Source organism: Equus asinus, chromosome X (assembly GCF_041296235.1).
Source record: "Equus asinus isolate D_3611 breed Donkey chromosome X, EquAss-T2T_v2, whole genome shotgun sequence".
Taxonomy (NCBI): domain Eukaryota; kingdom Metazoa; phylum Chordata; class Mammalia; order Perissodactyla; family Equidae; genus Equus; species Equus asinus.
In genome coordinates this window covers 99,292,290-99,305,255 of record NC_091820.1, presented here as the reverse complement: position 1 = coordinate 99,305,255, position 12,966 = coordinate 99,292,290, and the positions used below count along the sequence as shown (strand labels likewise).

Below are 12,966 nucleotides of genomic sequence, written 5' to 3'. Positions count from 1 at the left end.
GATATTTTCAGTAAATCTTTCTTGAATCATTCCTGTAATGTCTAAAATATTCTTTGTATTACTAATATACTCAACCTTAATGGTCTGATAATCTACTTGATCATTCTATTCTCAGAACTTAAGGAATCTTTGAGTAGTAAGAAAAATTTTTCTTCAACATCTCCACTCAGATTTCTCTTGAAAATAGAGACCTGTTATTTGTTGTATCAGAAAGGATTCAGTTTTTCTGACTCAAGTGCAACAATATTGAATCAACTGTCTTACATGAATTGCTAACATCAAATTGTATATGTAATTCGTTTCACACACCTGAATCTTCTTATGGTGTACTGTTCCTTAATAGCTTCTTCTCTTTCAAAGATCAGAGGTATTCCTTTTTATGAAAGAGAAAAAATAACACATAACAATCAGCCAAGATTCATGTAATCCACCTTAGTCAATTTGCACCCTCTAACGTTCAGGATGCCGAGTGAATTTACAAGGACAAAAAGGTGACAACCCTTCAAATCACACCTGGTTAGTGATGTAGACAATATCCTAGTTCCTAGGCCCACTTTTGCGGCATGGTGAAACTAATCCATAGAGACTAATTACTCTGGGCATAGGAAAGAAAATTTAGCAATCTGATTGCTGCAATTCTACAGAGAAAGAATTGAGAAAGGCAAAGGGAGAAAGGGACAAGAGAAACTCTAGATAGTTGGTGAACATGGCTTATAGGTGTATGGTCTAGATGTAGGAACTTCATGGCTTGGGCCCACACCTATGTTTGGTCCTTTCAATGAAGGTCTTTGGAAATAAGGATCAGGATCTTTCGTCTTTTCAATTAAAAGGTAAAAATTTAAATTCTGGGCTTTACACTTAACACGTTGAAAATGTTCAGCTTTCCTGTCAGCTGTGCTGTACTGAAATATAGAAGCTTACAAACAGAAGTTTCCTTTAGAGTTTTCTATATTAAAGTGTTTAGGGCAACTGTATTTACATCTTCCACGTAATCTCCATATAAATGTGACTTTTCTCGCAGGTAACATTCTGTAAATCTTGCAACTCTGGAAATTAGCAAATTCTCAAGTAGATGTGAGGTCTTGCTGTGCCCATTTGAGGCTGGCTGGCTTCTGCGATATTGGTCCAATGAATTCTCCATCATGGTTAAATAAATTAATTCCTGCTGCTTCTCACTCCAAAATAGGATATACATAGTTACGCAGATGGAAGAAGCTCCACTGCAATCAGTCCTGTAGCTAATCTGAGAATGCCTGGTATCTTTTTCAGGTTCCCCCTTTTCCATTTCATTGCTACTCTCAACCGTGCCTACGGTGCCCCAAATTAAATGTAGAATATGCCATATAACCTATAAAGTTAGAACTTCCTAAGTCATTTTCTCTGGATTTGATGAAAATCCATCCTGCCATTTTTGGCATTAATATATAGAAGCTTAATTTTACTTGTATAAATTAGTTCCTTTAATCACATCTTACAGTTGGAGATTAGTCATAAAACAAACTTTGTATGTGCACAGACATTACTTTAAAATTAACAGTCAATAAATGGTTAATTACAAATCTGTTTATCTCATTGGAGTTAATCAAAATATTAGCCAGAAAAGAACAGTAAGGATATAAATTTTATCTTTTTATTTATTTTATTGCTTCAGTTAGGAGTTTTCTTAAAATAAATTTGGTACATCAAAAAATTCTTCTTGAGGCTTTCAAGGTCTTTGTAAATATGAAAACTTTCCAGTTGTAACTGGCAATGATTTATAATCTTATGTATGTAGATGATCACACAAGAGATAATAAATTAAGTGTACATGGCATATTAATGGGAAAACTAAATATCAAAGGCCTCAGAATTTCACTTTCAACCTAATTCTTAAAACAAATATTATTTTTTCTGAAAAAAATAAATGAATAAATTCTGCTCTCATCTGACTATTCATTCCAGTAAGTGAAAGTTCATATATTTTACCTTTTTTCTGTCTCTTTTTAATGATACCAGTAAGATGCTTCTTTAATGACTCAACAACATGTCCTTCATTTTTTATATTCCAAACAAATGGGTGATGAAGCATGTTTGCAGAAGTAGGACGAAATAGGAAATTTTTTATCATGCACTTTTCCATGAAATTGTGGAACTTGCGGGACCTAAAACAAATGAGTCAAAGAGACGAAAGAACATTCTCATGCCTGCCACACCTCCTCCTGCCCCTACCCACATGCCACTCTGAGGGTCATATTTTTAGAGAGAGTTGTCTCTAGCTGTAATTGCCTTTTCAATTGGCAAATGTTCTATAGCTTGACAAAATCCATTACACAGTAATGCCATTCAAACCTCAGAAGAGGCCAGCGTCAACGGCATTTTTTACCCAAGTAATAGTAGAAACTTCAATGAATTTAGAAGTATGTACATGGTAAAAAGTCAGGTAGTGGGATGGATATACATAGACCATGAGCACAGACTGGTCAACCTACAGCAGTCATGCTTTAAAGCCTGAATGTTTCACTTGACTATATGCACTGTGAGCTACAGAGATGTGGATGTAATGATCCAAAAAAGGGTGCTAATAGCACCGGGACAAAACTAATTAAATAGCCCATCAAAACAGATGTGGCCAGAAAGCCTGAATCTATGGGAAGGGCTAAAATGAATCATAGGAATAATGTCAGCAATCAAATCATAGTCACCATTTCTACCAGGGCAAGAAACATATACTAACAATAAGCAAGGGCTTCAGGTACTAGATCAAAAAGCTTCAGCCAGAAGGGTCCCAAGTTTAGTTGGCTTGTAGCACCCTTAGGTGAACAAGTCCTCTTCTCTAGGTATGTGGATGTTTAGTTTAATGGGTCAAATAACTGGGCTGTATGTCACAATCATTGACTGCTGATCTAGCACAATGAGAAACTTCACAATTGGTTTCAATTGGTCTGTCCATTACTGGAGAAACAACTGAATATGCCTTTAATGCCAGGACAGTAATGTAACCATTATATGCTATGGAGGGCATTACTTGTTTCTAGTTAGCTAGCTAGCTCTTAATTAAAACTAGGCATTTAGACCCCCCACTTAAGGTAACGGTTTTTAGGAAATATTGTCCAATAAGGATATTGAAGCAGGACTGACCAAATGAATTAAAACTACTTTGCTACATAAAAGTTTCAAATTAATGTGTTTAGGAGATTAAGTCATTCATCTTTACCATCCACTGGATTTGACTTTGGGAGCAGACTCCCGCAAAATAACGAAGAGGGCTTCCAAGGGCTGAAGATTACACAGGGCTGCAAAGCAAAACAGATAATTTTAGAATTAGAATGAATAAGAAGGGTAACTACTGAGCACACTCTTCATTCCAGAAGGAATTCTCAGTGTTCTTTCACATATCATGTTGAATAGACACTAAAGAATAAATAGATACAAAAGAATGTAGTTAAAGGAAAAGCCCATTTTAATGCAAGCGGTCTATTATGTAAGATCCTAAAGCCTTGCTACTGCCAGGTGTGACAAATCAATAATAAATTATACTAGATAAAAATTTTGAAATGTGTGATTGATGATATATAGCTAGAGAAGTAAACTAAAAGTGGTGACAAGCCCTCTTCTGAGTTTTTGTATTGTAGGCATCTACAGTCGTAAAATTGGAATATGTAATTATAGGCTAAAAAAGTCAACCAGACTAGTAGCTAAGCACAATAATATATAAAGAATGACTTAGTAGTCTAAAAACATGAGAAGAATCTATTTTGAAAGCTCACAGTCCTAGGAAAAGAGGTAGATATCGTGTAATTAATTGTTAAGAACACACTCTCTAGTGTAAGATCACCTGGGTCCAAATGCTAGGTTTTTCTTTGTGACTTTGGGAGAACTACTTAACCTATCTGTGCCTCAGTTTCTTCATCTGAAAAACAGAAAATATATCAAGAATCCCTTCAAAGGGTTTCTGTGAGGATTAAATGGCAACCTACATAGAAAAGTGTCTGGCATACAGTAGACACTTAGTAAATATTAGCTACTGATATTATAATAAAGATTTTAACTATCTGGCGCTTCAAGTCTGTGCCAAGTTACTGGACTGTCATTCTCTTTTTCAGACACACAACCATACAAAGAAAAGCCTATTCCAATATGTGCTATATAAATTCATTACCTCACTGGTTTGGGAATTCTGGGCTTTTCTATAAAGGTTTAAATATGTGTCTCACTTCACTTACTTCCTCTGGTGTTTTGATTAAAGAAAACTGGCAGCACAAAAAATCTCTGAAGGAGAGCCATAGTGTAAATTTCATCTAACACTATAAGTGTGTCATTCATGTGAGGAAAATTTGATATTAATGACTCTTTAGGGCCATCATTCTTCTCCCATGATACATCTCCAGAAAAACTACAATGCCAAACTGGCCTCTCATAGTAGTAGGAAAAAACTCCCAGGGTAATTTCATTAGAGTGATATAAAGGCAAGTGTTCAAAGGTCAAGCTTTTGTTTCAATTACATGGGTATAAATTAATAGAAGGTGCAAATTGATACTTGAGGGCAGAATTAGCCCCAAACTCAAAAGATCAGGTTCATATTTGACTCACTTCATTCCTTTATTATGTCAAATCAGTCACCAGATTCTGTCCTTTAAACATATCGTGAGTTTGTACAATATTAAGCGGTTGTCATCTAACAACATCTGAGCATCATTCAGTCAACAAACAACATCTTCAGAGGTCCAGAGGTAGGGCATTGATTAGGTAAGTTTTCATTAACGGAAAGGAGAAATCCACAAAGGAATGGAGGATAGGATGGGCACAACAGCTATGTCAAACAGCAGTTGTGGAGGTTTCCTATATGGTCTAATTTTAAGAATGCTAGGAAATCCCCCTTCACTCCATATCTCCAACATTGCCCAAACTTCCACCATTAGAAGTTCACTCCTTTGAAATAGCAAACCTCCTTTGAAAACACATCTTTTGATGGGTAGGAAACATTAAACTGGGGGTAGTTTGAATTAGTTTAAATAATGTGGTTTACTCCTACAATATGTTTAGATCTGAAGGAATCTTCTCAGTACTGAAGGAATGGGTCTCCTGATGAGACGGGTAAATCTGAGTCATGAGACACTCAGGTAAAGATCGAGCTGGAGGTGTAAGGGAGAGACACTACAAGGAATAGAAGAAGGACTATAAACAATCATGGCTGAAAATGTTAAAAATAATCTCTACAAGGCCAAAGAGAATGCTAAAATAGAGAAGGATATGGTTCAGATTAAGGTAAATTGGCTGGTGTAGATCCTTGACAAGGAGGGAGAGTAGGAGTAAACTGTCAACCTTATCCTGCTTCTCCACCAGGCCAACAATTCACTTTGCCATAGAGTAGGGAAACAAAGAACCACACCTATTCAATATTATCCGGCCTATGATATTCTGATGTTTGAATAACTACTAGGAGTAGTCTGGCCTTGGTGTAAAGGTCTCCACATTAAGTTTGAATTCTTATCCAGAACCCAAAGACTTAAGAAGCTCGTGGTGTGCAACGGTTCAGATCTTCTCTCGTGTGAGATCCCTTACAGCACCCTTCCAGTGAGAAATTCTCCCTCTCTTTTTACTTCTCTGGGAGAGACTTACCAAAGAAAGAATGGAATTTTGTTATCTGGACCTCAGAAGCAATTATCACATAACTGTCACTTTGGAAGGCTATCATCTCTGAGCTTATAATTTTCATGACCTGGAGGATTTTTGCAGTTAAATTGATGACAATCATTTCCATCCAAAATTAATACTCCAGGCACTAAAGGAGGCTGATTAAAGACAAATATTTTAGCAGTGTAGCTGTTTCAAGTTGCTCATGACCAAAGTTGCACCATTCCAATTACTTACCCAGGCATGATTGTTTTATTTTCTATTGTTGTAAGTTAAGAATATCCTCATCCTCACCTGTCTTTTGCAAGAAGTTTGCCATTTATGTACTCTGTTAAAAACTCCTTCTCTGCACTTTTTCTGTGAGTTTTCTCACTACCCCTTTTTTCCTCCCAAGATTTAATATTTTAGAGTGAAAACATGAAACAAAAAAGGTGAACCAAGAAGTACAAATCTGCAAAATGTAGAATGGTAGTTTTTTGAAAGAAATGGCGAGGAACACTCAAAAACAAAAGAAAAAACATTCTACTTGATGCAGTCGTGCATTCTAACCAAATATACACATCAATATGCATATGAAATACTGTATCTTGTATTTAAAGAAAACAAGAGAGAGAGCAAGAGAGAAGCAGCAGCTGCTGCTACTCAATCTAACATAATCTAAGCATGTTTCACAAAGGGAAATTATCAGGAGTTAATGAGGAATAAGATTCATCTTCCTAGTCTTGTTTCAATTTTATATATGTGGCATATATAATTTTCTTCCATCATTTATTTTTACTCCCTCAACATAGGTACTTTGCAGTTTTTTGGGTGGTAGAAGAGATGCAGCAGCAACCTGATCTCCACATCTGTCCCAGCTTTAACCCAAGCCTCTTCTGGGATATTCGAAGGGACACCAGGAGTTCTTAACAATTATGTTACCACTATTTCTACTCCTTGAAATTACTCCCATTGGCCTTGAAAAATAGTGCTAAGATAGTCCAAGCTTGTAAAACTTGGTGGGTGGACATTGCCAAACAGAGCATGCGGGAATATGGGAACCTATAGGATCTGCTTGGAGAGAAGGAAGCAAACCAATTAGACTCCCCTCCCCACACATACTCCAAGCATTTTTCTCACTTCTCATTCAACAATACCAGGAATGTGTTAATCATTTCTATCTTTGGATTTAGGTATTAAGGATAGCAAATATGCTCTGCTTATGGGGTCATACATTAGATGGTGATCAATCACTTATACCTAAGTTATCATTCTATTTTTACTTTCCTACCAGAAAGCAGTATCCTGAAAGAACAAGTCATTTAAATGATGATGAGGAAGGAGAAACAAGAGGAAATGGAGCCCTCTGAGCAATAAAGGGCACTGGAGTGGCTAAAAGGAACAAAGAAGTCACCAAAGGTGAGCTAGACTGACTCCAAAGGAAAAAAAAGCTTATTTCCCAATATTGTTGAGGATTGGCTCAATTTCAATAAACCACTGGAGGATTTTCTCAACTGTCACAGTCTAAAGTAGTAGCAGTGTGTGACTGTAAATATTCTAGAATCTAAATATTCCACCAGTCGACATTTACCAGAATGCTTTACATTCTGGTTGATTAGGACTGTCAGGACAAAATACCACTGAGCTTAAATTGAAACAACACTCAATCAACCTAAAATAAGATATCAGAGGAGAGAAAAGCACCAACTTTTTTCTAGACCTATCTGGCCATTCTGACTGGAGCATCTGGTGATCATTGAAAAGGCCACCGTTTATAGTTTGGCACATAGTGTGGCACCTGTGAGGCGAGTACAAGCTGACTGCTACAAGTGGCAGATTTGTACAGCATATTTCCCTAGATTTTAACAAATATCAAACATTTTTACTCACGAGGAGCCCCTTCAGCCATTTCAATAGCAGTGATTCCCACGGACCACACATCACTCTGCAAAGGAAAAGATGATAAAAAATAATGTCACTTAAAAATGGGAAACTGATAGTAATCAGAATTTCAAAACAATCTTTCGCTGAGGGGAGTGTCAATGCCAGAGTCATTTTATGGACTTTCTATGATAAAGCTTCACTATAGACAGACATTATAGGAATATGTTATCTGGTTGATATGGGATGGGGTTCAGTGTAAGGAAAATTCATCTTGGATGTACAGTCACGCATCGCTTAATGACGGGGACACGTTTTGAGAAACATGCCGTTAGGCGATTTCTTTGTTGTGCAAACATCATAGAGTATATTTACACAGACCTAGATGATATAGTCTACTACACACATAAGTTATATGGTACTAATCTTATGGGACCACCGTTGTATATGCAGTCCATCACTGACCAAAACATCATTATGTGGCACATGACTCTATTGCCATTGTTACCTTAACTGAAATATCAAAAGGAACATGCTGTAAAGAAGTCTTATTACATAAGCCTACTAGCTGTGCAATCTTAGGCAAATGATTTAACTCTCTGTACCTCAATTTCACCCGATGTAAAATGGAGATAATAATGGTATCCACCTCATAGGACTGGTATGAGCATTAAATGAAATATTATATATAAAAGCACTTCCAGCAGTTCCTTGAATATAGTAAATTGAGGATAGAATTATTGTAATTCTAGGAAATTGTATTCTAAGAGGCTCTAGGAAATTATCCTCACTACCGTTAACTGTACCTTGTTTTTTAGAATGTAGAAATGGCACAAGGCTAGAGGCACACTGACTGGTTGGAAAACTAGTAAACAAGTTAATGGAATTCTTAGAACCCCAGTTTACAGATCTCTTAGCTTCAAAGTGTTGTTGCAATGGTCTAAGTTTAAGCTTTCTTTCAGTTACATGGGGCTAAAAATTAAAAACAAATAATTAATATGGGTGAAAGTCTTCGAAAGACTGCAAAAATTGTACAGATATAAAACATTATTTTTACAGCAAGCCACTAAAAGATATTATGCTTCTATAGTCTTCACAGCTCCTAATAGCACTGGATTGTAATAAGCTCTCAATAGATCTGCTTGCAGATCAAGGAGAGGGCATTTAAGGGAAAGGGAAAAGAGATGAAACTTGTATTAATCAACTTCAACTATTGAGTCCTAGGTTCCACACAACGAAACCACAATGAATTGTTTGGATGACTTATGATGTGGAGAGGGAGTGTGGTTTTTCCAGTCTATAGCAAATGGAGAGTTTTCTTTCCACATCAGCTTTTTGAAATGTGTACATAGATGTATATTGTCCAAATTGCAGCTTCAGTGGAAATTTTAATAAATAGCATGAATTGTTACTTAATTTGTCTATTCCATTGATTTTCTGTGGTTTGGAGGTGAACCATGCCAAAGATTTTCTCCATTACCCTGAGTAATCAAATTATTTTTTTCTTTTTGGAGCTAACTTACTGTGGGGATTAATAATTGGCTTTACATTTACTCATTTTTAAGTTTACAAAGCCCTCTGCTCCTGGAAGTTAAATTTCCATATAAAGCCACATAATATAATATTTTTACCAAGAAGTTGCAAGCAACATGAACTAGACATTCTTCCTCAAATATGGATAACTCCCAATGGTGTACTTTGTCTACATTTTTAGAAAATATTATTTTTCTGCATATAATCAAACCACACATAAGAATAGCAGCTAGTATTTCCTATTAGAGTTTAACATGAAAGGAGGAGCAGTCTGCTTTTTATTCTTTCATTTTATCATTTAAAAACAAACATTAGTCACAAGTCCTTTCCAAACTTTAATTCCCACTATCGGAATTTTCACACTTACTCTGTAATCATAGGAGCGTCTTGGGTCTTCATCACAGTCAATCACTTCAGGTGCCATCCAGTACGGTGTCCCAATGAAGCTATTTCTCCTCCCATTAGTTCTGCTCACCTGGGCACTCACTCCAAAATCCACTGCAAAATTCACCATATGTCAAAATAATTAATCAGTAACAAAAAGCTCAATAAGTTATTGCTTTAACTTGGAAAGCCAATACAAAAGCCACAATGGATAACAGATTTTCATTCCAACCCAGCAAACTTTACCATGAAGTCTACTCCAGGAATACTGGGAAGTAGGCTTTTGCTGCTATTTATATTGGAAAGCAACTCAGCACTGGTATTATAAATCTACAGTAGGTTTGGCTGAATGTTTACCATGAATATTAAAAATAAAGTTCCATCACTATACCCCGGACTTCTGAAGTGATAACATATGTAGTGTTTGGACCTGCCACCAGACTGGAGGAAGACCAGCATTGTAAGCAACATCTAAGAAATCTAAAACCTATTAGTAGTTTATTAGGAAGCCTCACTCATGGTGTTGGGGGGTTCCATCACTTTGATAAAGAAAAATGAGCTTTCTGCTAGAATTTAGTTTAACTTCTTCTACAGATCTTTTGAATCAGATGCAAATATTTTCTGTGGTATCTATATCTTAGCTTAGACTATAAAAGTTCTGTCTCCTATTCATCTGTGGGATACATTATATGAAAATATTTAGTATGGTATCCTCAGAAACAGACAGAAAAAAGGCTAAAGTAGACTGGGGTTATTTAGTCCAGAAAAAATAAGACAGGGATGAAAAATGAAGTAGATTTTCTAATTTAGAATGGTTTCCAGGAATCTGGAGGATGGAGAACAACATTGACTGAAAAGTAGTTTGAAGAACTTAAGAGAAGAAAAGAAAAATAAAAAAGTTAAAAGTTTAGGGCCGTCTTTAAAGAAGGCTCTAACAAGATCAACAACAACAAAATGTCCATAATATGAGAAAATCATCATTGGGTGTGAACAATCTCATTATGTAGATTTTTTTTTTTTTTGAGAATAGGTTAAATCAGAGCTGAGCATTCTTGATATCCCTGAGAGCCAACTTTAAGGGCCAAGATAACACCTATGAAGGCCATAAGCTGACACATGACCCTCAGGGAAGAAAATGAAAGGAGAAAAGAGTAGAAGGAAGTGATGAATGGAAGAAAAAAAAAAAAAGAAAAGCTGAAATTAAGATAAAAGTAGGGACCTCAACAGTGGCATAAATTAACTTTTTCTTTGGTGACTAGGAATCAGAATATAAGGATTATTGATCAATTGAAGTGCAGTACAATCATTTCCCAGTCTCTTTCCATTCTGTCACTCCTTTTGGCTGCTATTGGGTTTGCCTTCTACAACCTTCTCCTTATAATTTGTTGCGTAAAAATATACTTGGATCTGAGAAATCTAAAACCAAATGTATAAGGGTTATGTGCAAAATAAGCCTGATTAGATTCTAATCCACTGCTAAAAGGTCTCTCCCACAGAGTAAAGTACATGAATTTTAGGGCATAGACTTTGTGACAGATTTTTCAGTGGCTTTTCAGTTACTTACAATTTCTCCTCTGGGCTGCAGACAGGAGGGCTGGCCAGAAACTTGACCCAACTATATGGGCATGCTGCTGCCACTTGTAAACATAGTGTGTAGTCTTGTGACAGACTATTCTGCACATTTGAATGTGAGATCTAAATGTCCTTCATGTATTTTAACACAGTGTCTTAAAATTGTATTTCTATCTTTATGGCTTTTTGACACAAAAGATGCTTTCTTGAAGTTAATTTTCACTTATTTCAAGAACAACTATTACCTCATGCTTCTTCCACAAATATTCAGTGAAAAGCATTCTCAATAAATGAAAAAAAATCTTTACTCTGGTTGTATTTGTTTAGCAGGAAAAGTGGGACTATCTTAAGGTCATGCTAGGGACATGGTAGGCAAGAATAAATATAATTAAAAATTGATACAGAATTTGATACCAGTAATTTACGTTCTATATCAATGAGGTCATCTGCTGTTACATAGTACTGACATTATTCATATGGTATTATTTAAAAACCAACTGACAATATTATTTTAAACATTAAAGGATGCAACATATTGTTTCCTGTTTACCTGTGAAACAATATGTATGGCTAGTTTCAAATAAATTATGCCATTCTGCACCCTGGAATAGAAAGCGAGGGACTTTCTGATCTTCTGATTTCCAATTCTGAATTTGACTTAGATATTACCGGAGCATCATTTCTTATTGATATCAGTTCTTTAAATATTTGAGGGAAAATTCAAGAGAAGCAATTTGTCCGTAAGTGATTTAAAAGTTCCTTGATATTCTTTCGAAAATATGGCTCTGTGATGTGGAAGAATCATCTTCATGTTTAATCCCTTTCCATGGAACAGAAACCTGCACATGGTAAATACTCAATTCAATTGTTGAAATAAATGTAATAGCTGTATTTAATAGAGGATAAAGCAGTGACCAATGTAAACTTCTCACTATAATTGAAAAGCTGCTTTTATCTACATGATTTCAGAGAAGCAGTTATGTGCATCTTTCTCTTGCTCCACTTCCCATCCCAAACAAATTTTCAAATTTTGACTGGTTTTTCAGGCAGGGAAGACACAGCCTAAATAAGTAGAGGATATTATTAGTGACATGAAAGAAAACACAGTTATCCTGAGGGATTTTTCTCCATTAAGATATTTTGGGTCTCATTTAAAGTATTGTAAGAATAAACTTACCTAGTTTCACTTCAGCATTATGAGTCAGTAGCACATTCTGACCTTTGATGTCCCGATGAATTACACGGTGTGCATGAAGATGAGCTAAGCCCTGCATACATATATACATATTTATTTATTATTTTTAAAAAGCCACATCAGTATATATTTTTCCTCTTTTTCTGGTACTTTTCTTAGTATTTTTGGAAAAACTTTTGGTAAGAAAAATAACCCAGATTTGCATTTTTCAGACAAAATTCTTTCTTTAGGCTGGAATTACTACAACCAGTTCCCAGAAATACTATTTTTGGCTATAAGGAAAGGAAAATAAATCAGGACACTCATGAAAGAAAAAGAACACCAAAAAGTAATGTTTGTATACATTGGGCCATTTACCTTCCTTTTTAGCCTCCATATTTCCAACTAATCATAAGAGTAAAAACCTGGACATCTTAAATATCATAGCTCAGCCACTGGTTTGCTCTATTCCTCATCCAACCATTTGTTTATTCCAAAATATTTTCTAGTCAACCTTGTAGGCTGAGAATTTGGGGGAATATGGAAATTCATTTTAAAGCATTTGCAATTTGTATTGGCTTACCATGCTGGCTCCAGCCCATTCACCACTAAAACTAACCCGTGACCTGGCTAACCCGTGACCTGGCTTCAGTGAGATTACTCCAGATACTAACTGGGGATTAATAATGGAAGTAACAGTAAAAACAGCTAATATTTATTGAGTCTTTTTTCTTTGCCAAGGACTGTGCTAAGTGCCTTATATGGAGTAAATTATTAAATTCTCAAAGCAACCCTTTGAGGAGGGTGCTAAAATCACTCTATATTACAGA

The 12,966-nt window shown here is 35.8% G+C and overlaps 1 protein-coding gene across 5 annotated transcripts in view; it reads right to left on the bottom strand.

Annotated features, from left to right (window-relative positions):
* NRK (Nik related kinase) overlaps positions 1 to 12,966 on the bottom strand; it is a 123,823-nt gene that overhangs the window by 39,637 nt on the left and 71,220 nt on the right. For all 5 annotated transcript variants that reach the window (XM_070502556.1, XM_070502553.1, XM_070502554.1 and 2 more), the window contains exons 7-12: positions 12,140 to 12,230; positions 9,374 to 9,504; positions 7,483 to 7,537; positions 3,194 to 3,272; positions 1,966 to 2,141; positions 310 to 373 (exon numbers count right to left, since the gene is read on the bottom strand). In XM_070502556.1, coding sequence (XP_070358657.1) covers positions 310 to 373; positions 1,966 to 2,141; positions 3,194 to 3,272; positions 7,483 to 7,537; positions 9,374 to 9,504; positions 12,140 to 12,230 — 596 coding nt within the window. The remainder of the gene's footprint in view (positions 1 to 309; positions 374 to 1,965; positions 2,142 to 3,193; positions 3,273 to 7,482; positions 7,538 to 9,373; positions 9,505 to 12,139; positions 12,231 to 12,966) is intronic.